The sequence below is a fragment of the Littorina saxatilis genome, linkage group LG9, assembly GCF_037325665.1.
Source record: "Littorina saxatilis isolate snail1 linkage group LG9, US_GU_Lsax_2.0, whole genome shotgun sequence".
Taxonomy (NCBI): Eukaryota; Metazoa; Mollusca; class Gastropoda; order Littorinimorpha; family Littorinidae; genus Littorina; species Littorina saxatilis.
This window is the reverse complement of record NC_090253.1, coordinates 66538344-66563436: the sequence shown is the minus strand read 5'-3', so window position 1 is coordinate 66563436 and position 25093 is coordinate 66538344. Positions and strand designations below refer to the sequence as shown.

At 42.4% G+C, this 25093-nt stretch overlaps 2 protein-coding genes across 2 annotated transcripts in view; both read left to right on the top strand.

Annotated features, from left to right (window-relative positions):
* LOC138976876 (lactase/phlorizin hydrolase-like) overlaps nt 1-13309 on the top strand; it is a 31239-nt gene extending 17930 nt beyond the window's left edge. The window contains exons 9-18 of the mRNA XM_070349762.1: nt 168-380; nt 709-813; nt 1215-1345; nt 2715-2975; nt 3815-3998; nt 4822-5061; nt 6823-6952; nt 9082-9263; nt 10008-10111; nt 10901-13309. Coding sequence (XP_070205863.1) covers nt 168-380; nt 709-813; nt 1215-1345; nt 2715-2975; nt 3815-3998; nt 4822-5061; nt 6823-6952; nt 9082-9263; nt 10008-10111; nt 10901-11014 — 1664 coding nt within the window. The 3' untranslated portion in view covers nt 11015-13309. The remainder of the gene's footprint in view (nt 1-167; nt 381-708; nt 814-1214; nt 1346-2714; nt 2976-3814; nt 3999-4821; nt 5062-6822; nt 6953-9081; nt 9264-10007; nt 10112-10900) is intronic.
* A 2583-nt stretch (nt 13310-15892) lies between these two features.
* Nucleotides 15893-25093, top strand: part of LOC138976878 (lactase/phlorizin hydrolase-like) — a 38734-nt gene continuing 29533 nt past the window's right edge. Inside the window, exons 1-9 of the mRNA XM_070349763.1 lie at nt 15893-16418; nt 16845-17047; nt 17981-18111; nt 20034-20291; nt 20822-21002; nt 21710-21943; nt 22211-22346; nt 23310-23509; nt 24020-24232. Of these exons, the coding sequence (XP_070205864.1) occupies nt 16864-17047; nt 17981-18111; nt 20034-20291; nt 20822-21002; nt 21710-21943; nt 22211-22346; nt 23310-23509; nt 24020-24232 (1537 nt within the window). The 5' untranslated portion in view covers nt 15893-16418; nt 16845-16863. The remainder of the gene's footprint in view (nt 16419-16844; nt 17048-17980; nt 18112-20033; nt 20292-20821; nt 21003-21709; nt 21944-22210; nt 22347-23309; nt 23510-24019; nt 24233-25093) is intronic.

Here is a 25093-nt window from a genome sequence, read left to right as displayed (position 1 = left end):
CAACATCGGCGCACGGCAGATTTAGCTCTTGTTCCTCGTGCTGGCAACACTGAATGTAGCTCTGTGGCCTTCTTCTATAACGAGGCTCGGTCCCCTGGAGTATGATTATGTCAAAGGACTGTTTTCGTGACAAAAATCTGATCTGTACTTCTGCCTTGTGTTGACAGCTATCGGGGACGGGTGCAACGTGAAGGGCTACTTTGTGTGGACACTGACAGACACGTTCGAGTGGTCAAAGGGCTACACCATGAAGTTCGGTCTATACTACGTGGACTTTGGACGAGACGAGAGGCCCCGTTTTCCCCGGGCGTCCGTCACCTTCTACACCAAGCTGATCCAGGCCCGGGGGTTCTCACAGGCTGTCGTCGACTTCCACGCCTGTTGGTGTTCTTTGTCTTGTTGACCATTGTTGGTTATATGTAGGGAGTAATACATTGCTTGCTCTTGGCCAGCGTATGCATTTATGTGGAGGGAGGGGGGGGGGAGTCGGGGGCGCGGCTAGATTTTGAGCAAATTTCTTCCCCTGTTTTTGTTTTTCCTCCTGCTGTTTCTATATCTTCTCCTCCGTCTTCGTCTTGGGGCTCCACACGTTGGTTTTGGTTTTAGGTGATGATGAAGTTTGTGGTCCTTAAAGATTGTTCTTTGGACCCCCAAGGCTTCTCCATTGTAGCCTCCCTGACTCTTCAGAACCAATGTGAATGCTTGCAGACCCCCCGGACCGTGACGTGTTCCTGTACGACAACTTCCCGGAAGACTTCAAGTGGGGCACCGCCACTTCCGCTTACCAGGTTGAGGGCGCCTGGAACGAGGACGGTAGGTAATTTTGTCAGGAATCTTACCATTTGAAGTTTGGGGTATCCCTTTGTCTCCAAGTATTTAAAGATGTGAGAAAATTTACACAAAGGAAGAACACCGCCAGCTTCCTTTCTGCTCACCATAAACCGTTTTACTGGTCTGTTTACACTTGTTTCTCTCTAAATCTACTAGTTACATAATTATTGTCCAAGCGTCTTGCTCCAAGCACAATAAGCAGAACGCAATATTTCCATGATAGATAATTACCTTAGTGTAATGTAATGTGGGACGCATTTGATCGCCCAGTATAAATGCGATAACAATTGTAACAGAATTGTGTATACATTTTTTCACCAAGTTACTTTTTTGTTATTGACATGTAAAGTTCCCGATGCGTTACACAATCCGTATGTAAACAGGAAAAGGGCCGAGTATCTGGGACACGTTCAGTCACATTGGTAACCATATAGCCAATGGTCAGACGGGTGACGTGGCGTGTGACAGTTATCATCACATTCCTGAGGACGTCGCCATGCTCAAGGAACTAGGGGTCAGTTCTGCTACCTTTATGTTGAGAGTCAAATAAGATTTATTGGAGAAATGACTGTGAATGCATTTCCTATTTCTTCAAGGACCTAGGGGTCATTTGTGTAACCTTTTCCGTTTAGGTTCAAACGAGTATTATTAAAAAAACGGCTGAGAATGCATGTATACTTTTTCCTCAATCAACTAGGGGGTCAGTGCTGCTACCTTTTGGTTGAGGGTCAAACGAGTATTATTAAAGAAATGGCTGAAAATGCATTTCCTATTTCTTCAATGAACTAGACGTCAGTGGTGCTACATTTATGTTGAGAGTCAAATAAGATTTATTGGAGAAATGACTGTGAATACATGTCCTATTTCCTCAATGAACTAGGCGTCAGTGCTGCTACATTTATGTTGAGAGTCAAATAAGATTTATTGGAGAAATGACTGTGAATACATGTCCTATTTCCTCAATGAACTAGACGTCAGTGCTGCTACATTTATGTTGAGAGTCAAATAAGATTTATTGGAGAAATGACAGTGAATACATGTCCTATTTCCTCAATGAACTAGGCGTCAGTGCTGCTACATTTTTGTTGAGGGTCAAAAGAGTGGAGAAATGGCTCAGAATGCATGTCCTATTCCCCAAGCTCGAGAAACATATCAGTCAACAGCTCCCATTCTTCGAAATGGTATTTGCACTGACACTAATGGCAGCACGATTGGTCCGCAGGACCAGACACGGATTTAAGATATGTCAACGCTTCATGGACAGGAAGCACAATTAGCACTGCCCATACAATTAGCACTGCCCATACAATTAGCACTGCCCATACAATTAGCACTGCCCATACAATTAGCACTGCCCATACAATTAGCACTGCCCATACAATTAGCACTGCCCATACAATTAGCACTGCCCATACAATTAGCACTGCCCATACAATTAGCACTGCCCATACAATTAGCACTGCCCACACACATACCACCGTTTTCTAAGTTGGCACAACCAAAAGTGCACGATTTTTTTAAATAGTTGTTTGACACAGAATTTAAGGATTGATTGTAGCCATTCCGGTCCCAAATGTGCATGTTGTGTGTGCGTGATCTGTTTCTCGTTCGGCCTTATTCCAAGGCATATGTGCAGAGGAGTGGTCGCTCTTTAAGGGCCTGTGCCCTTATAGCCCTGTTCGTGGATTGAGGTCCGATTGACTTTTTCCTTACTTACTTACTTATCAATAATCCAGGACAGTATATTAATGGAGGTCATTGTTGCATGCTGTATGCTTGCTTGCTTGTCGAACAGATATTGCGGACACTTAAGAAAGTATATTTGATGTGCTATCCACAGTCAATTTTTGGTGCGTGCATTTTGGTAAATACCTTCCCACCAGGTACAACACTACCGTTTCTCCATCGCGTGGAGCCGTGTGTTACCTGACGGGACACCGCGCTCTCTCAACCCGCTGGGTGTTAAATACTACAACGACCTGATCGACGCCCTGCTGAAGGCCAACATCCAGCCCATGGTCACCCTGTACCACTGGGACCTGCCGCAAGCCCTGCAGGACAAGTATGGCGGCTGGATGGATGAGAGAGTCATCGACGACTTTGACAACTACGCCAGGGTCTGTTACGAACAGTTCGGGGACAGGGTGAGTTGAGGCTGACATGGAAATCGGACGGTCATGTAAGCTTATAATTATACACAAGCAATCAGGCATTGTGGTGTTTTCTCTTTCGTTCAAACGAGAAAGAGAAAGAAAGATTGTTGCTTTCGCTCCGCTGCATAAGTTGGAAGTAGAAGTTGGAATAGCAGAGTTTACAACGGGCATTCCAAGAGAGGACGAACTGTGTGGCCTTTTTTCGCAATGATCTTGATATTTGGATACTTGATCACCAGATTGGCAGACACGACAATGGGTGTGCATTGACTGAGCATGGAAGAACTCCATTCTTCTCTAATTTCTTGCCACAAGCAATCCATCTTTTCTTCCTAAAAAAATTCCCACTCATCTTGGGCAGACATAATTTCATAATACACCCAGCAGAACAATCAAGACGTTACAGCTTGATCATCGTTTCTTGGGAAATTGGAGAACTCCTGACACATTGTCAATATGGATGCCATGTTCTGATTTTGTCAATTCAGTCTCTACCCACTGAGAAAACTACAATGTTCTGATTTTGTCAATTCAGTCTCTACCCACTGGGGAAACTACAATGTTCTGATTTTGTCAATTCAGTCTCTACCCACTGAGGAAACTACAATGTTCTGATTTTGTCAATTCAGTCTCTACCCACTGAGGAAACTACAATGTTCTGATTTTGTCAATTCAGTCTCTACCCACTGAGAAAACTACAATGTTCGAAACTCGTTGACCAAAAGGCCATCAAGAGTGGAACGTCCATGTGTAATGTCAACGCTGTCGTGTGCATGACTGTCGGGGTCAAGTATGTTTCAACTTGATTAGCATAATGCCCTGTCTGCCAGGTGCCGCTGTGGATCACGTTCAACGAGGCCTACGTGGTGTCCTGGCTGGGTCACGGGATCGGGATCTTCGCTCCGGGGGTCAATGACCCCGGGGTGGGGGTCTACAAGGTCGCTCACAACATCATCCGGTCCCACGCCAGGGCCTACCGCACCTACGATCAGCACTTCAGGCACCTCTACCACGGTGCGTTGTGCTCTTTTGTTCATGCTGCTAATTAAAGCTGTACTGGTAATGTTATGTTTACTCTGTACTGGTAATGTTATGTTTTTTAAGTTTGACAATTTCATCATTTCCGACACCTCTATCACGGTGCGTTGTAGTCGTTTCTTCATGCTGCTAATTAAAGCTGTACTGGTAATGTTATGTTTTTTAAGTTTGACAATTTCATCATTTCCGACACCTCTATCACGGTGCGTTGTAGTCGTTTCTTCATGCTGTTAATTGAAGCAGTACTCGTAATGTTAAAGTTTATTTCACAACTTCATCCAATCTCTTGTGTACCTAGAAAACAGTCTGCAAGAAACATCGAAAATCTTGGCTTTGATGCGATATTTCCGCTTTGGTTATGTTATATGAAGTCTTATATCGCGCGCGTATCTCCAGACTCGGACTCAAGGCGCAGGGATCTATTTATGCTTTGGTTGTTATTCTCGAAGTGATGTAGCCTTTGATATGTCTGAAAACAATCTCCCTTCCGTTTTTGGCACAAATGCAGTGCAAAGCAGTGCTGTTCCCAGAATCAGAGGACAATAGGTTATATGTCTAAACAATTCGTCAGATCGAAAAGGTATGCGTCACCGACCGAAACCCGAGGCCTCGGAACAACACTGCAAAGTTTCGGACAACATCAATTGTGTTTTGTTGGCAGAGACTGTTCCAAAACTAGTGTTTTGTCGAACAGAGAAAGCTGGTCCTTCTGGCCTACCATCCTTCAGTTCCAGCAGCATCTTTATATTGAAACCTTTGTTTGTGTTTTGCTTGAAGTTTTCTTTGATGCTGTGCGCAGGTAAGGTGGGCATCACACTGGACATCGAGTGGAAGGAGCCCCTGACGCTACGTAACCAGGACCTGTACGCTGCAGACCGCGCCATCATGTTCAAGCTGGGCTGGTTCGGCAACCCCATCTACGGCAGCGGCGACTACCCCGAGGTGATGAAGCGTTACGTGGCCTCCAAGAGTCTCGGGCAGGGATTCAACGCGTCCAGACTGCCTGCCTTCACCGAGGAGGAGAAGAGACTAAACAAAGGTGAGTACAGAAAAATTCACAAGCAAAAGGCGTCTGGCAAATAAACACCTTGCCAATGTTCCAATTTTTACTGAGAAGCAGAAGAGAATAAACGAAAATAAGTCTAGTAACATCAACAGGCAAAGTGTTTAAAGCAGGGTTTGAAGAAAGACCTTGCATGAGGGTAAAACCATTCAGCAATTAATGGTAGGTGACTTATCGACTTTCTGAAAGAAACACGTCTAGGATATGTTAAGCTGCAACGAAAATGACAGAGAGATCCGCTGCGCAATATAAACTCTCACCTGTTTTCCTGACTATCTTTTTTTTTAAACTTGTTTTCTGTCTGTCTTTGTGTCTTTTTGTTCTTTTGTTCTTTATCCCCTTCATTCATTCTTTGTATAATCCTGGTTACAGGCAGAACGACATAAATAGCACTGATGGTGTAAGGCGGATCATTCCTTACTTTGTGTTTTGGGCATTAAGGAGAAAGGTGTTGTACCTGTACCTTGCATTAAGGAGAAAGGTGTTTGTACCTGTACCTTGCATTAAGGAGAAAGGTGTTTGTACCTGTACCTTGCATTAAGGAGAAAGGTGTTTGTACCTGTACCTTGCATTAAGGAGAAAGGTGTTGTACCTGTACCTTGCATTAAGGAGAAAGGTGTTTGTACCTGTACCTTGCATTAAGGAGAAAGGTGTTTGTACCTGTACCTTGCATTAAGGAGAAAGGTGTTGGTACCTGTACCTTGCATTAAGAAAAAAGGTGTTGTACCTGTACCTTGCATTAAGGAGAAAGGTGTTGGTACCTGTACCTTGCATTAAGAAAAAAGGTGTTGTACCTGTACCTTGCATTAAGAAAAAAGGTGTTGTACCTGTACCTTGCATTAAGGAGAAAGGTGTTGTACCTGTACCTTGCATTAAGAAAAAAGGTGTTGTACCTGTACCTTGCATTAAGGAGAAAGGTGTTTGTACCTGTACCTTGCATTAAGAAAAAAGGTGTTGTACCTGTACCTTGCATTAAGGAGAAAGGTGTTGTACCTGTACCTTGCATTAAGGAGAAAGGTGCTTGTACCTGTACCTTGCATTAAGGAGAAAGGTGTTTGTACCTGTACCTTGCATTAAGGAGAAAGGTGTTTGTACCTGTACCTTGCATTAAGGAGAAAGGTGTTTGTACCTGTACCTTGCATTAAGGGGAAAGGTGTTTGTACCTGTACCTTGCATTAAGGAGAAAGGTGTTGTACCTGTACCTTGCATTAAGGAGAAAGGTGGTTGTACCTGTACCTTGCATTAAGGAGAAAGGTGTTTGTACCTGTACCTTGCATTAATGAGAAAGGTGTTGTACCTGTACCTTGCATTAAGCAGAAAGGTGTTTGTACCTGTACCTTGCATTAAGGGGAAAGGTGTTTGTACCTGTACCTTGCATTAAGGAGAAAGGTGTTTGTACCTGTACCTTGCATTAAGGAGAAAGGTGTTGTACCTGTACCTTGCATTAAGGAGAAAGGTGTTTGTACCTGTACCTTGCATTAAGGAGAAAGGTGTTTGTACCTGTACCTTGCATTAAGGAGAAAGGTGTTGTACCTGTACCTTGCATTAAGAAAAAAGGTGTTGTACCTGTACCTTGCATTAAGGAGAAAGGTGTTTGTACCTGTACCTTGCATTAAGGAGAAAGGTGTTTGTACCTGTACCTTGCATTAAGGAGAAAGGTGTTTGTACCTGTACCTTGCATTAAGGAGAAAGGTGTTTGTACCTGTACCTTGCAACGTGCACGATGTGTCCATCCAGGTTCCTACGACTTCCTGGGCATGAACCACTACACCACCAACGTCATCAGTGACCGGCCCAACGACCACTCGGACGTCAACTACGAGGTTGATCAGGACATGGACTCCAGGGCCGACCCCTGCTGGCCAGGGTACGTGTCACTTTCACAGTGTGTTCAGTGTGTGTGTTGGTCACAATGGAACCGACGGGCACAGTGTGTTCAGTGTGTGTGTTGGTCACAATGGACCCGACGGGCGCAGTGGCCTAGTGGACAAGACGTCGGCCTCATAATCGGAAGGTCGTAGGTTTAAATCCCGGCCGCGCCCGCCTGGTGGCTTAAGGGTGGAGATTTTTCCGATCTCCCAGGTCAAATTATGTGCAGACCTGCTTAGTGCCTTATCCCCCTTCGTGTGTACACGCAAGCAAAAGTCCAAGTGCGCACGGAACAGATTCTGTAACCCATGTCAGAGTTCGGTCGGTTATAGAAACACGAAAATACCCAGCATGCTTCCCCCGAAAGTGGCATATGGCTGCATGAATGGCGGGGTAAAAACCGCCAAGCACGTAAAAACCCACTCGTGCAAAAAAGATGAGTGAACTTGGGAGTTTCAGCCCATGAACAAAAAAGAAGAAAAAACCGAGAGAAAAAACGAACACACTTCTGTGCTGTGTGTGCTCTGGTCTTTTCTAGTGCGGCTTGAGCCTGATCGGATCAGATTGAGGCCTAACTCATTGGAGCTTGAGCCTGATCAGATCAGATTGAGGCTAACTCATTGGAGCTTGAGCCTGATCAGATCAGATTGAGGCTAACTCATTGGAGCTTGAGCCTGATCGGATCAGATTGAGGCTAACCCATTGGAGCTTGAGCCTGATCGGATCAGATTGAGGCTAACTCATTGGAGCTTGAGCCTGATCGGATCAGATTGAGGCTAACTCATTGGAGCTTGAGCCTGATCGGATCAGATTGAGGCTAACTCATTGGAGCTTGAGCCTGATCGGATCAGATTGAGGCTAACCCATTGGAGCTTGAGCCTGATCGGATCAGATTGAGGCTAACTCATTGGAGCTTGAGCCTGATCGGATCAGATTGAGGCTAACTCATTGGAGCTTGAGCCTGATCGGATCAGATTGAGGCTAACTCATTGGAGCTTGAGCCTCATCGGATCAGATTGAGGCCTAACTCATTGGAGCTTGAGCCTGATCAGATCAGATTGAGGCTAACTCATTGGAGCTTGAGCCTGATCAGATCAGATTGAGGCTAACTCATTGGAGCTTGAGCCTGATCGGATCAGATTGAGGCTAACTCATTGGAGCTTGAGCCTGATCGGATCAGATTGAGGCTAACTCATTGGAGCTTGAGCCTGATCGGATCAGATTGAGGCTAACTCATTGGAGCTTGAGCCTGATCGGATCTTTCTTTCTTTCTTTCTTTATTTGGTGTTTAACGTCGTTTTCAACCACGAAGGTTATATCGCGACGAACCTGATCGGATCAGATTGAGGCTAACTCATTGGAGCTTGAGCCTGATCGGATCAGATTGAGGCTAACTCATTGGAGCTTGAGCCTGATCGGATCAGATTGAGGCTAACTCATTGGAGCTTGAGCCTGATCGGATCAGATTGAGGCTAACTCATTGGAGCTTGAGCCTGATCGGATCTTTCTTTCTTTCTTTCTTTATTTGGTGTTTAACGTCGTTTTCAACCACGAAGGTTATATCGCGACGAGCCTGATCGGATCAGATTGAGGCTAACTCATTGGAGCTTGAGCCTGATCGGATCAGATTGAGGCTAACTCATTGGAGCTTGAGCCTGATCGGATCAGATTGAGGCTAACTCATTGGAGCTTGAGCCTGATCGGATCAGATTGAGGCTAACTCATTGGAGCTTGAGCCTGATCGGATCAGATTGAGGCTAACTCATTGGAGCTTGAGCCTGATCGGATCAGATTGAGGCTAACTCATTGGAGCTTGAGCCTGATCGGATCAGATTGAGGCTAACTCATTGGAGCTTGATACGACAAGTGATTTTTGTAAGCTTACGTATCAAGCAAACGTTTGATCGGCCAAGTTAATGTATTAACAAACCACGAGATTATAACTGAATTAGTTATTTCAAAATGTACAGATTTCACATGACTAGACTGTTGTCCAGTGATTCCTTATGATGAAGTGCATATGCAGCAATCCTAATTTATTCATGGATTAAAAAGAATTCTGTTAAAATTGTCTTTGGAATTTACGTGTTATTTAGCTGTGATGTATATTTGTGAAAATACGTGCAGCACGGAGGCGAGCTGGCTGAAGGTCAACCCCTGGGGGTTACGCTACATCCTCAACTGGGTCAAGGAGCGCTGGGGCAACCCCCCTGTCTACGTCACGGAGAGCGGCAGACCCGACTCGGCTGGTGTAAACGACATCAACAGGATCTACTACTACAGGAATTACACCAATGAGATCCTGAAAGGTAACAATGTTTTGTGTACAGTCAACTTCTCCTGTAATTTAGTCAGTTCTGTCCAGGCATTCAACGTGAATGTGATAGATTCTAGGGTCATTGCTCCACTTGAACATGTACTTCTAGCTGGGCTTGCCTTCCAACCCACCCTGTGTTTATTCTCATAAATACACTGTCCACTTTATCTTTCACTCCAGAGACCTTAGGCGCACAAATCAGTGAGGTTAGTTGCCCTGTATAGGGATACCTTAGTCAGTAGTGTGTTTTTTGTGTGGGTGTGTGTTTTTTTGTGGGGGGGATACACACTTTTGGCAAGCCTCTTACGATTTTTGACAAAATCATTAGACAGGGTAAACATGAAACACTGCACATCTTGATGGCAAGCCATCGACACAGACTGGACATCTTGATGGCAAGCCATCGACACAGACTGGACATCTTGATGGCAAGCCATCGACACAGACTGGACATCTTGATGGCAAGCCATCGAAACAGACTGGACATCTTGATGGCAAGCCATCGACACAGACTGGACATCTTGATGGCAAGCCATCGAAACAGACTGGACATCTTGATGGCAAGCCATCGAAACAGACTGGACATCTTGATGGCAAGCCATCGAAACAGACTTAAGTTGACTAATACATCCTGTGTTGTTTCAAGATAGACGGGGTGGACGTGCGGGGCTACACGGCGTGGTCACTGATGGACAACTTTGAGTGGAGTTGACTAATACATCCTGTGTTGTTTCAGCCATCAAGATAGACGGGTGTAACGTGCGGGGCTACACGGCGTGGTCACTGATGGACAACTTTGAGTGGACGTCAGGCTACAACCAGCATTTCGGTCTCTACCAGGTAATGCTCTTCTTGCTCTGTTCCTGCACCGCACACTTTGTACCTGGCGCGAATGACTGGTCCAGTGGTACCCCCTTTTAAGACCTCCAAACTCTGAGAATATCAGGTCTTAAAAAGGAGGGGGTCTTAAAATGGGGGTAAATTTACACAGGTTATAGAACAGAAAGTCAGAGAAAACAGGGTCTTATAGGGAGGTTGTCTTAAATTGGGGGGGGGGGGGGGGTTAAAGGGGGTTCCACTGTACTTAAAGGCCAACAACGGCTGGTATGCGGGCGCGACAGATGTAGCTCTGTTTCTTCGTGTCTGAACTAAATCCAGTGTCGCTGTCATGGCTAAATCTAGCTCTGTTGCCCTCTACTATTACAAGTCGTTGTGTCCTCGAGACGGATGTTCGGCTTTGACAACACGATTTAGACTCTAGCAAACTATGCTGGCGACAGTATAACAACAGTTTACGAGACTGTGTATCCCAATGAATACAGAAGTAGGATCTTTTATCTTTAGCATAGAGCAGTGTGTTTGATTCTTCACAAACGATCTCTTGTTGAAAGAAGTATTGACAACTTTGACCTCGAGCTTTTAAAAATACATGACTTGAGCTGCTAGTCTTGGCGCAAGATAAATATTAATTAGTTAATGCTTTGAATAAATAATTTGAAGGATGGCATATTTTTCTGATGAGTTCCGTTCAGCTCAAAACTCCCATGGTATCTTTTTTTTTTCTTCAAAGTTTTTTTCTGAAGAAAAGATATATCGACAGGAGCCTGAATGGTTGTTGTTGATTTGCAGGTTGATTTCAACGACCCCAACAGAACTCGCACACCCAAGAAGTCCGCAGGGTTCTACAAACAGCTGGTGAAGGAGAATGGCTTTACACCCGGCAGTCCAGTCATGGGATATTAAACTTTGATATTTCGTTTGACATAACCTTCGATTAGTGTTGAAATAAAATGAAACAATTATTGGTTATCAGATAATTGCGTTAAATGTAAAACATTAAAAGATCTTTTGTTAATACATTGCACTAAACGCCAGTCAATGGCATTAATTGTTTCATGATCGTGCTGTGTGATAACCAGATGTTACAGTTGTGATGATGTGAATAAAATGTGTTTTTATAATATTAAAAGCTCTCTTTTATTAACTTTGATGTGATTATGATTTCTACATGTTATTACTCAGACAAGTTGTGAAACAGTACTTTTTATAAAAACATTTTTTTAAACCTAACATACATCGTACACAAAATAAAACTCATCATATCTACATAATAACAATGCTTCCTTCCCAGTATGTGTGCATCAGGCACAAGAATAATACGAGGCGGAGGTTGAAAGTAAAGACGAGAGAGTGCAGAAAAGAGAGAGAGAGAGAGAGTGAGAGAGAGAGAGAGAGAGAGAGAGAGAGAGAGAGTGAGAGAGAGAGAGAGAGAGAGAGAGAGAGAGAGAGAGAGAGAGAGAGAGAGAGAACAAGAACAAGAACAATTCTTTATTTTACGAGGGTAATAGAGTAAGCAGTGATCTGCTTTTTTACATCTGGCCCTCGCCCTAAAGAGGGACTAGTCTAAAAGAGAGAGAGAGAGAGAGTGAGAGAGAGAGAGTGAGAGAGAGAGTGAGTGAGAGAGAGAGAGAGAAATGGTCAGAGAAAGGGGGGAAGAGAGAACTGAAGAAGAGAGAGCGGAGGTAGCAAATAAAACACATAATGTCAAAAAGGAGAAGGGAGCATCGAGATATGCATTTTTGTGAATAAAACAGTCCTTATAGGCCTTGCACTTGGCGGAAAGAAAAACTTTGTGAAAACGTCCCCTGGTATGTTGCATTTCAAAAATATGTTTATATCTTGTAAAATGAACTTGACATAATTCATATTTATTTTGGCTATATATTCCTCAGTTTCATATTTCAATTTCAAATAAACTTTAAAACTACAAAACGTTGGTAAAATCTTCTTCCATTTTGCATTTATAAATGAAAAACTTAGCCAAAAGTAAAATAAAATCAAAAATTGCATCTGATTTAAAATTCAAATCATTATCAAGAAGACAAGGTGGTTCTGTCAATACTACTGCTGCGTTGGTACACTTGTTTATAGCTTCTTGAAACTCAAGCCACAAAGATTTAACGCATGAGCAGTTCCAGAAAATATGCTGAATACTGTCCTTTTCGTTTTTACAAAAAGTATACGAAATGCCTTTTTCAACACCCATATTAAACAAGATAACGTTTGTAGATATTATCCGGTGTACGAATCGTATCTGAAACTATCTCAACTTTATCTCTGAAATACTTTACTGAATTTTTGTAAAGGTTAAACTCCAGTTAACAAGTGTGCCCAATTTCGCTTCCCATGCATCACAACACTGGTTTAAATTCACTGGGCATCAACACATCATAATACACATCATAATACACATCATAATACACATCATAATACACAGCATAATACACATCATAATACACGTCATAATACACATCATAATACACAGCATAATACACAGCATAATACACAGCATAATACACAGCATAATACACAGCATAATACACATCATAATACACAGCATAATACACAGCATAATACACAGCATAATACACATCATAATACACAGCATAATACACATCATAATACACGTCATAATACACATCATAATACACAGCATAATACACAGCATAATACACAGCATAATACACAGCATAATACACAGCATAATACACAGCATAATACACAGCATAATACACAGCATAATACACAGCATAATACACAGCATAATACACAGCATAATACACAGCATAATACACATCATAATACACATCATAATACACATCATGATACACAGCATAATACACAGCATAATACACAGCATAATACACATCTTAATACACAGCATAATACACAGCATAATACACAGCATAATACACAGCATAATACACAGCATAATACACAGCATAATACACATCATAATACACAGCATAATACACAGCATAATACACATCATAATACACATCATAATACACATCATGATACACAGCATAATACACAGCATAATACACAGTAGCACCTGTAACAACAGACATAATGGTCTTATGTATTTTTGAACAATCCGTTGCAATATTATCCAATATGATAACATCTGTTTTGCGTATAAAGGATGTGTGCGTGTACACAGCCGGTAAATGTAATAAAATCTGTGTTTAAATCGTATTTGTTTTAAAGGCTCTGTATGACAAAAATGTTCCATCAACTGACATCATGTGCTTTATACAATATACACCTTTTTCAAACCCAGTTTTATCAAATAAAGTTGCCTTTCCGACTTTAACATTCTCATTATAAATAATTGGCTCTGCCAATAATTCTTGAGAACTTTCACAACTGGTGTTACTGCCAAATTCTTCGTAGGCCGAAAAAACACCATTCCAAAAACTATTATATTTTTTATCATCTGGGAGGCACCCATTTCACATAAATATTCAACTTTGGGACAAACAGAAAAAATAATATTTTTCCATTTAGGATTGCAATTATGCAATTTTATTTAATCCAATTCAATTTCAAAGCCGAAATATACTTTTTTACATCCGGTACTCCTAGCCCTCCTTTTGCAATTGTTTGAACAACTTTTTTTCTTCTAATTCTATCTTTTTTATTGACCCATATACACTCAAATGCTGTTTTACTTATCAAATCATACATATGGTGAAACAGTACTTAGAATAACACCAGAGGGCTCCCTGCAGATGCTTAACCTGGAAGGTCATGGAACGTAAAATTGTAATTTCATTAGGGTTCTGCGAGACTTTCACAATATATCGGTTACATTTACTCCTTAAATTCACGAAACTCGGCAGAAAATTGTCTATCCAAGTCTGCGTTCTTGTTTATTCTGTGTGGAAACCACGACCAGGAAACTACTCCACATTCTGTGTGACGTGATGTGCGAGATAATGTGAGAAAGGTCTGGCTGACCGATCTAAGTGAAAAATAGCGACTATCCACAACCGGAACACATACAAAAATTCAATAGGATTACAGGAAGAGTACGTTGTGAACGACTTTCATCAATTCCATTGACGTCATTGAAGCATTTGCATGTTCGCACACAGAGACATACGCACTCCCCCCCCCCCCCAACACACACACTCACACATACACACATACAAAGACACACACACATACACACACACACACATACACACACACACACACAATCAATCAATGAGGCTTATATCGCGCATATTCCGTGGGTACAGTTCTAGGCACACACACACACATACAAACACAACACGTGCGCGCGCACACACACGCACCTGTACACGCACGCATACGCGCACAGATAGACAGACAGAGAGAGAGACACGGAAACACACACACACACACACACACACACACACAGAAACACACACACACACACACACACACACGCATACACACACACTCACACAAACACACACACATTCACACAAACACACTCACACAAACACACACACACACAAACACACACACGCACACACGCACACAGACGACGACGTGACGACGAAGGAGAGGTATTTGAAGAGTTGCAAATTCCGACATTCTTCGTTTATCTCCTTATATTGGTGTGGACACCCTTGGCCTCAACTTTTTCGCAAATACACTGGTGAGAAAAACTTGCCATTCCAACGTTGTCTTTTCTGGAGAAAAAAAATGCTGGTTCAGAAGTGTTCTTTTATATCTGTTCGGCCCTCCTATACCGTTAATCACTCGGCTATCTCACCTCTTTAAGTTAAAGGCGCATTCCTTTCCCTATAAAAAATAGTTCGGTTCACTATCTCCTATTTGCCCAGGCGTTTACACACGATACGGCAATCCCTTCAGTTGGATACATACTAAACATCAACATGCTGACTGATTCCTGTTTACAGCGGGAAGAAAAACAAAATGATTGGCAGATTGATAAGTGACTTTCAAAAACATTAATTCAAAACAAAATGATTGGCAGATTGATAAGTGACTTTCAAAAACATTAATTCAAAACAAAATGATTGGCAGATTGATAAGTGACTTTCAAAAACATTAATTCAAAACAAAATGATTGGCAGATTGATAAGTGACTTTCAAAAACATTATTGAAAACAAAATGATTGGCAGATTGATAAGTGACTTTCAAAAACATTAATTCAAAACAAAATGATTGGCAGATTGATAAGTGACTTTCAAAAACATTAATTCAAAACAAAATGATTGGCAGATTGATAAGTGACTTTCAAAAACATTAATTCAAATCAAAATGATTGGCAGATTGATAAGTGACTTTCAAAAACATTAATTCAAAACAAAATGATTGGCAGATTGATAAGTGACTTTCAAAAACATTAATTCAAAACAAAATGATTGGCAGATTGATAAGTGACTTTCAAAAACATTAATTCAAAACAAAATGATTGGCAGATTGATAAGTGACTTTCAAAAACATTATTGAAAACAAAATGATTGGCAGATTGATAAGTGACTTTCAAAAACATTAATTCAAAACAAAATGATTGGCAGATTGATAAGTGACTTTCAAAAACATTAATTCAAAACAAAATGATTGGCAGATTGATAAGTGACTTTCAAAAACATTAATTCAAATCAAAATGATTGGCAGATTGATAAGTGACTTTCAAAAACATTAATTCAAAACAAAATGATTGGCAGATTGATAAGTGACTTTCAAAAACATTAATTCAAAACAAAATGATTGGCAGATTGATAAGTGACTTTCAAAAACATTAATTCAAAACAAAATGATTGGCAGATTGATAAGTGACTTTCAAAAACATTAATTCAAATCAAAATGATTGGCAGATTGATAAGTGACTTTCAAAAACATTATTGAAAACAAAATGATTGGCAGATTGATAAGTGACTTTCAAAAACATTAATTCAAAACAAAAACAAAAATGCCACTTTGCACAGACAGCCGCCGTGTTGGTCTGTGGCCAAGTGGAATGAAGCTCTTACCCAACACGGAGTCCCAACAACACTGAGATGGTCAGCCCAATCCTTTACACGGAGAGTGCCTTTAAGTTTAACCCAGTTTTGATTTTATCACGTTCAGCAATTTTCCTGGACAACGTTGAAATGTTAACTCAGTTCAAGATTGGTAAAGCTAGGTTTTGTCGCAAATGATATGTATCTTTGTGCATTCATTTTTCTATCTTACATTTTCACCCGTGACTTTTTTTTCCAAGATGTGATATACAGATGTGAGAGTGTTTGTATATATATATATATACAGTTATCTGTGTAGAACTTGTGACTCGACTTTTGAACAGCTGAATGTTTCTGGGTAAGACAATGCTTTGAACTTGATCTACAGTTTGTTGTCGTTGTTGGTGTTGTTGTTGTTGTTGTTGTTGTTGTTGTTGTTGTTGTTGTTGTTGTTGTTGTTGTTGGTGGGGGTGGTGGTGATGGTGGTGGTGGTGTTGTTGTTTACATGGATTTTATTTTACGTTCTTCATATTGCATACACTTAGGGGCTTATAGTTTCAAGTACATTTTCCGTGAATGTTCCATATGTCGTAATAATGTGTAATAATTAGCTTCACAGATGCAAGATTATTTCTGAACCAAGGATGATGCAGAATGTATATGTACCTTTCAGAACTTTTCCTCGCCAGGCCGACGTATTTTTCATCTCTTGTCAGTTTTTTTAAAATCGGTTATCAAGTTCTGTACAGTTCTTTCCTCCTTTGGATTTCATTTTTCATGCAAGATATTCACCAAGAGAAGCCATGGACGTCGCCAAGTCGCCTTTGCTTTTAGCTCTCATCGTCTGCGCATGCTTCACCGTCACGCGTCAAAACGAGGCTGACAGAGTTGAAGGTCACAACATCGTGCTTGGCAAGTTCCCGGATGACTTCGCCTTGGGTGTGTCCACCTCGGCCTATCAGATTGAAGGAGCCTGGAACCAAGATGGTGTGTATGAACATCCCCCGAAGACAGAATGCGGGTACCCTTTATGTGTACATGTACATCGAATTCAAGAACAAGTTGTGTATGTGTTGATTGAACACACAGACAGACAAACAGACAGACAGTCACACACACACACACACACACACACACACACACACACACACACACACACACACACACACTAAAAGTGAGTATGACGTCATGTTAAGGGTACAAGATGATGACGTGATTATTACAGGGAAGGGGAAGAGTATCTGGAACACGTTCAGTCACACCCAGGGTAAGATAGCGGACGGCTGTGACTATGACGTCATGATGAGGATGACGTGATGATTACAGGGAAGGGGAAGAGTATCTGGAACACGTTCAGTCACACCCAGGGTAAGATAGCGGACGGCTGTGACTATTGACGTCATGATGATGATGACGTGATGATTACAGGGAAGGGGAAGAGTACCTGGGACACGTTCAGTCACACCCAGGGTAAGATAGCGGACGGCTGTGACTATGACGTCATGATGATGATGACGTGATGATTACAGGGAAGGGGAAGAGTACCTGGGACACGTTCAGTCACACCCAGGGTAAGATAGCGGACGGCTGTGACTATGACGTCATGATGATGATGACGTGATGATTACAGGGAAGGGGAAGAGTATCTGGGACACGTTCAGTCACACCCAGGGTAAGATAGCGGACGGCTGTGACTATGACGTCATGATGATGATGACGTGATGATTACAGGGAAGGGGACACGTTCAGTCACACCCAGGGTAAGATAGCGGACGGCTGTGACTATGACGTCATGATGATGATGACATAATGATTACAGGGAAGGGGACGAGTATCTGGGACACGTTCAGTCACACCCAGGGTAAGATAGCGGACGGCTGTGACTATGACGTCATGATGATGATGACGTGATGATTACAGGGAAGGGAAAGAGTATCTGGGACACGTTCAGTCACACCCAGGGGAAGATAGTGGACGGCAGCAAGGCGGACAGGGCGGCAGACAGCTACAACAAATGGCGGGAAGACATCCAGCTGCTGGTCGACCTGGGGGTCAGTACACTTTGTTCACCACAGTCACGTTAATCACGTATTCGTTTTGTTCTGTATCTTAGTTGTCTGTAAGTGTTAGCTTATTCCAAACACGTCATGTATCAGTGGTTGTGTCTTTGATGACTTATGAACCAGAGTCTTATTGGTTCAAATTAGAAATGTTGTATTGTCATTCTGTCGAAGAAGGATATACGCACCAAGCCAAATAGGACTCTGCGAAAGTACACGCGATTTGGGTTGCAACAACATGGTCTTGTATCCCATTCAACTGAAGATAGTTAGCATACATTCAACGAGTTGTATTTGATGAAATATTATACTGTACATCAACGCATAATCCTTTGTTTTTACGTGAGGTCATCATACTAAAAACCGCAGCGACGGCCATTTTCCTTCCCACGCTTAGGTGGCCAAGGTTTGACCTGTGACATGCTGTGAGTGTTTCATGAGAATGAAACCATTGTCCCACTGTCAGCCTCATAGTGTTTCATGAGAATCAAACCATTGTCCCACTGTCAGCCTCTTAGTGTTTCATGACAATGAAACCATTGTCCCACTGTCAGCCACGTAGTGTTTCATGACAATCAAACCATTATCCCACTCTCAGCCTCATAGTGTTTCATAAGAATCAAACCATTGTCCCACTGTCAGCCTCATAGTGTTTCATGAGAATCAAACCATTGTCCCACTGTCAGCCTCATAGTGTTTCATGACAATCAAACCATTATCCCACTGTCAGCCTCATAGTGTTTCATGACAATGAAACCATTATCCCACTGTCAGCCTCATAGTGTGACATGAGAATGAAACCATTATCCCACTGTCAGCCTCATAGTGTTTCATGAGAATCAAACCATTGTCCCACTGTCAGCCTCATAGTGTTTCATGACAATGAAACCATTGTCCCACTGTCAGCCTCATAGTGTTTCATGACAATCAAACCATTATCCCACTGTCAGCCTCATAGTGTTTCATGACAATGAAACCATTGTCCCACTGTCAGCCTCATAGTGTTTCATGACAATCAAACCATTATCCCACTGTCAGCCTCATAGTGTTACATGAGAATGAAACCATTATCCCACTGTCAGCCTCATAGTGTTTCATGAGAATGAAACCATTGTCCCACTGTCAGCCTCGTAGTGTTTCATGACAATGAAACCATTATCCCACTGTCAGCCTCGTAGTGTGACATGAGAATGAAACCATTATCCCACTGTCAGCCTCATAGTGTTTCATGAGAATGAAACCATTGTCCCACTGTCAGCCTCATAGTGTTTCATGAGAAAGAAACCATTACCCCACTGTCAGCCTCATAGTGTTTCATGAGAATGAAACCATTATCCCACTGTCAGCCTCATAGTGTTACATGACAATGAAACCATTATCCCACTGTCAGCCTCGTAGTGTTTCATGAGAATTACACTATTGTCCCACTGTCAGCCTCGTAGTGTTACATGAGAATGAAACCATTATCCCACTGTCAGCCTCATAGTGTTTCATGACAATGAAACCATTATCCCACTGTCAGCCTCATAGTGTTTCATGAGAATGAAACCATTGTCCCACTGTCAGCCTCATAGTGTTTCATGACAATGAAACCATTATCCCACTGTCAGCCTCATAGTGTGACATGCTGTGAGTGTTTCATGAGAATGAAACCTTTATCCCACTGTCAGCCTCGTAGTGTGACATGAGAATGAAACCATTATCCCACTGTCAGCCTCATAGTGTTTCATGACAATCAAACCATTATCCCACTGTCAGCCTCATAGTGTTTCATGACAATGAAACCATTGTCCCACTGTCAGCCTCATAGTGTTTCATGAGAATCAAACCATTATCCCACTGTCAGCCTCATAGTGTTTCATGACAATGAAACCATTATCCCACTGTCAGCCTCATAGTGTTACATGTTACAGGTAACCCATCACATCCTGTCCCTCTCCTGGTCGCGCCTGATGCCAGACGGTACCAGTGGCAGGATAGAACAGCGCGGCGTGCAGCACTACAGTGACGTCATTGACGAGCTACTACGTCACAACATCGTGCCCCTTGTGACACTGTACCACTGGGACCTGCCGCAAGCCCTGCAGGACAAGGGAGGCTGGCTGAACGAGACGATCGTGCAGGACTTTACTGACTACGCTGACCTCTGCTTCAGGACTTATGGTGACAGGGTGAGTGTGCTGTGATAACTCTGTATGGAGGCGTGAATTTGTACATCAGACCAATTTCTCCTGATGTCTTTGGCTGCTGCGCTTGCTACTCCCTCATTTAATCTATCTGAGCTTATATTTGAACGAACGGAAGAAGTGAATCGTCCACCCACTATTCAGCCAACAAACCAACTAACGAACGAAGAGAAAAAAGAAGGAATGAAGAAACTCAGTCAGTCGCTCGATCACTCACTCCCTCCCTCACACTACTTAGGTTACCCAAACACACCGGTCTGACCCTGCTACCTTGAGGGTTGGGAACTTTGCCGCATGTACTCCGGCCCACATGGACGCGACATGAGGCGGGGGGGGGGGGGTGCATTAACAAACGGACACCTAAATTATTCTACAACTATTCCAGGTAAAGACGTGGATCACGTTCATCTAGCCGCTGGTGATATCGTGGCTGGAACAAGAAAATGTGAAAATTGAATCAAAAAGAAATAGACCAAAAGGAAACACACAAATAAATTATTCTACAACCGTTCCAGGTCAAGACATGGATCACGTTCATCGAGCCCCTGATGATATCGTGGCTGGGTCACGAGAAGGGAGACTTTGCCCCAGGGCTGCATCAGGAGAACGCCACCTACCTTGTGTCTCACAACATCCTGCGCTCTCATGTCGCCGCCTACCGTCTCTATGACAACACGTACCGCGCTGCGCAGCAAGGTATGAACTGCAAGAAAACTGCAAGGGTCCGAGATGCGAGGGTTGGATAAAAAGTCTAGAAGCTATTCAAAAAGACCGTTTACCACACTCTTTGATTGCAATTTATGTTCCTTAGTGATAAACTTGTTTTTTAAATTTCCATATATGGTAAAAATTAATGTGCTTTAAGTCTTGGGGAAACTATGCTGTAACTTTGTGCACATACACTTTGGAAGGCCAAACCACTTGGATTCAGGTCCAAGTGCTTCCTACTAGCCCAGGATGGATTAGATGGATGGAACACATATAACCTGTGGTTTCCGTGGTAATGTTTTCACTTTCACCCAACAATCTTTCAATCTTACATTGACTACTAACGTCTGTTTGTGGGATGGTAGGCAAGGTCGGCATCAATCTTACATTGACTACTAACGTCTGTTTGTGGGATGGTAGGCAAGGTCGGCATCAATCTTACATTGACTACTAACGTCTGTTTGTGGGATGGTAGGCAAGGTCGGCATCAATCTTACATTCACTACTAACGTCTGTTTGTGGGATGGTAGGCAAGGTCGGCATCAATCTTACATTGACTACTAACGTCTGTTTGTGGGATGGTAGGCAAGGTCGGCATCAATCTTACATTGACTACTAACGTCTGTTTGTGGGATGGTAGGCAAGGTCGGCATCAATCTTACATTCACTACTAACGTCTGTTTGTGGGATGGTAGGCAAGGTCGGCATCAGGCTGGACTCAGAATGGTACGAACCCAAGTCACGTGGTCACGCCTACAACGAGGCTTCCCTCACAGCCTTGACCTTCAGACTGGGTCTTTACGCTGACCCTCTCTTCAAGGGAGACTATCCCGATCTTATCAAGACCACCCTCCAGGAAAAGGCAACTCGTCTCGGAGTGACGTCCCCTTTGCCGAAATTCACGGCTCAAGAAATAGCAAACAACAAAGGTATTGTTTATAACGGAAAGCCCTCCTCTCTGTCTCTGTTTGACTTGGAAACGATCATAAAATTTATTTTACTTAGATTTAAAGGCACAGTCATTCCCGCTTATACCAGAAAAGACAAGACCGTATGAAACGGAAAGACTCCTAATTTTACACCATGCCCATCTGAATAATTTAGCAATATTGTACGAGCTTTTAGGTCAAAATAAGCCCTTTTACCTTTTGATGTTTTCCTTTAAAGCGAATTTTTATTTTTCTTAAAAAAAACAGGTGCAATAGACTTCCTGGGATTGAACCACTATTACACCAATCTAGTTTCCCCAGTGCGTGGTAACCATAGCAACACACACTTTGGATTCTTCAACGACCAGAACATCAAGTTTGAACGGGATCCTTCCAGTCCTGTGTAAGATGACTCATTTGTCTGTCTGCCTGTCTGTCTGTCTGTCTGTCTGTCTGCCTGTCTGTCTGTCTGTCTGTCTGTCTGTCTGTCTGTCTGTCTGTCTGTCTGCCTGTCTGTCTGTCTGTCTGTCTGTCTGTCTGTCTGCCATTCTGTCTGTAAGATGTCTTCAGATTTAAGGACAGGTTGTAAGAAAAGGCACAGCCTTAAACCTCTATCCTTGATAAAAAAAAAAAGTTCCATCACCATCAGTCTCTCTCTGTGTCTCTATCTCTCTTCTTGTAAAAAAAAAGTTCCATCACCATCTGTCTGTATGTCTGTCTGTCTGTCTGTCTGTCTGTCTCTCTATGTCTCTCTGTCTCTGTCTCTGTCTCTCTGTCTCTCTGTCTCTGTCTCTCTCTCTCTAGATCTCGATCTCTCTCTGTCTCTCTCTCTCTCTCTTATTTGCTTAGTTTTCCAATTATGTTCCGTTGTCGAATCAGTCTGGAGCGAAAAGCAGGGTGTTTTTGACACTTTGTTCCAGCTGCATCTTGCACACGAATCAAAAGAAAACGTTACACATTCAGACAATAAAGTTGTATTGAATTGAATCAAATTGAAAACCGAAGGATAACTTGCGTCTTAACTCTGGGTCAGTGTCAGTCGACAATTTCGGAGTTATTTTGGTGGTCCTGAAATTTAGCGTTGCAAATTCAGGGAAGTCATCTGACGCATTCTAAGCATCTAAATTTACGTTAATTTCTCTCAACCTTAAAAGTCATTGGTATTGCCATGGCATGCTTTTTCGTCGACCAACAACAAACTTTCGGATCGCAATCCGTCAATTAATGTCATTCAAGTATTTTTTACATTGATAAAAGTGACTCATATAAGATATTATACAGTAATAAGGAACGGGATATTGAGCTTTGAATTTACGTTGCTCAAGTTCATTATTAATATAATCTGAATTTACTGTTTTGCTTGAAGTCTGGCCAATCGCCCGGACACAGGAGAGAACGCAATGCGTCTTGAAGGCTATGGACTCCGGAAGCTGCTCAACTACATACGTCAGACCTACAACAACCCGGATGTCTACGTCACGGAGAACGGGTTTTCTGACCTTGGGGCTTTCAAAGACGAGAGAAGGATCACCTATATCAAGGAGTACAGCAATAACGTTCTGAAAGGTGAAGACAGCAATTGTGATTCTAAAATGTCTTGTCCTTAAAAACATCCAAAGCAAACCAAAATTTAATTCAAACGAACACAGGACAGAGAAAGATGTGGGACAGGGTCTTTGGTTTCCTTTGAGGCAGATCGTCACTCTTTCTACTCATTTGTGAAGCCCGTCCTTAATTTGGCGAAGTCCACTACGCGAAGCTGGCCGCACGAAACTTCCTCACTGAGTTTTCGGTAAAAAGACTCTGCAAAGTCTTCAGGACCGGCTTTAAGTGTATCGAGAATGAAATTTGTCTCGGCGACTTTGTCATCATTAACAGTGGTAAACTACTTTTGAGGTCTCTGCCAGGCAGCAGTTTGACCAAAGCTCATTTGCATGATAATACACACGTGTGGAAGTGGTTAAAAGTTATCACATGGGTGGCTTCTTTTGCGTATGTCGGATAAAATATCGTTTTAAGTCTGAAACAAAAGTAAAATTATATGTAAAATCAGTGGAATCTGTCCTCTGCTGACAGCTATCGGTGACGGGTGCAGCGTGAAGGGCTACTTTGTGTGGACACTAATGGACACGTTCGAGTGGTCCCAGGGCTATACCATCAAGTTTGGCCTTTACTACGTGGACTTTGGTCAGCACGACGTCCCCCGCTTCCCCAAGGCGTCCGCCATGTTCTACAGCAAACTGATACAAGACAGAGGCTTCACTGAGGCCGTCAGGGACTTCCATTCCTGTAAGTGTCATTATACATTGTCCGCCCTGTAATATAGCAAACAGATCAAAAATGATTCCCAAAGGCTGCCAGAGGCTTACATGCACGTATAACTGTGTTAATGGTGTATCGTCCACTATGTTCAAAAGCAAGATGATTGACGACAGAGATTTCACACAGGCCGTGAGAGACTTCCATGCTTGTAAGTGGTATTATGCGTGTAATTGTGTTAATGTTTCATGTATAAATGTGTTGCATTGTCCGCCATGTTGTACAAGAAGCGGTTTGAAGACAGAGGCTTCACTCAGGCTCTCAGGAACTTCCATGCCTGTAAGTGGTATTATACATCGTCCGCCCTGTTACATAGCATGCAGATCGAAAAAGGGTTGAGGGCCCCAAAGGGGGGGTATCATCACGATCACGGGAAGGGAAATTTTAGCTTTCACGATCACAGTTACCTTGATTTTTGTTTTCACGATCACGAACACAAGTGGCAAATCACGGTCACGGTAAAAGTTGCATGTACAGAAAGCACGTGTCAAAGTAAACACAACCACACAGTAATTCGCTCCTCTGGATATATTGTTTATTCAACACAAAGTGAGAACTGTTGCACCTTTTTATTATTATTTTTTTAATTCTCTTTCATACACACATAGAAATACATATCATGATTTGTAATCAGTAACAAGAATGTTGTTTTCATTGTTTTCTCTCTCTCTCTCTCTCTCTCTCTCTCTCTCTCTCTCTCTCTCTCTCTCTCTCTCTCTCTCTCTCTCTCTCTCTCTCTCTCTCTCTCTCTCTCTCTCTCTCTCTCTACACTCATACACATTCAACTTCCACACTCTCACTCACACACATGAATATATACTTGCACAATAA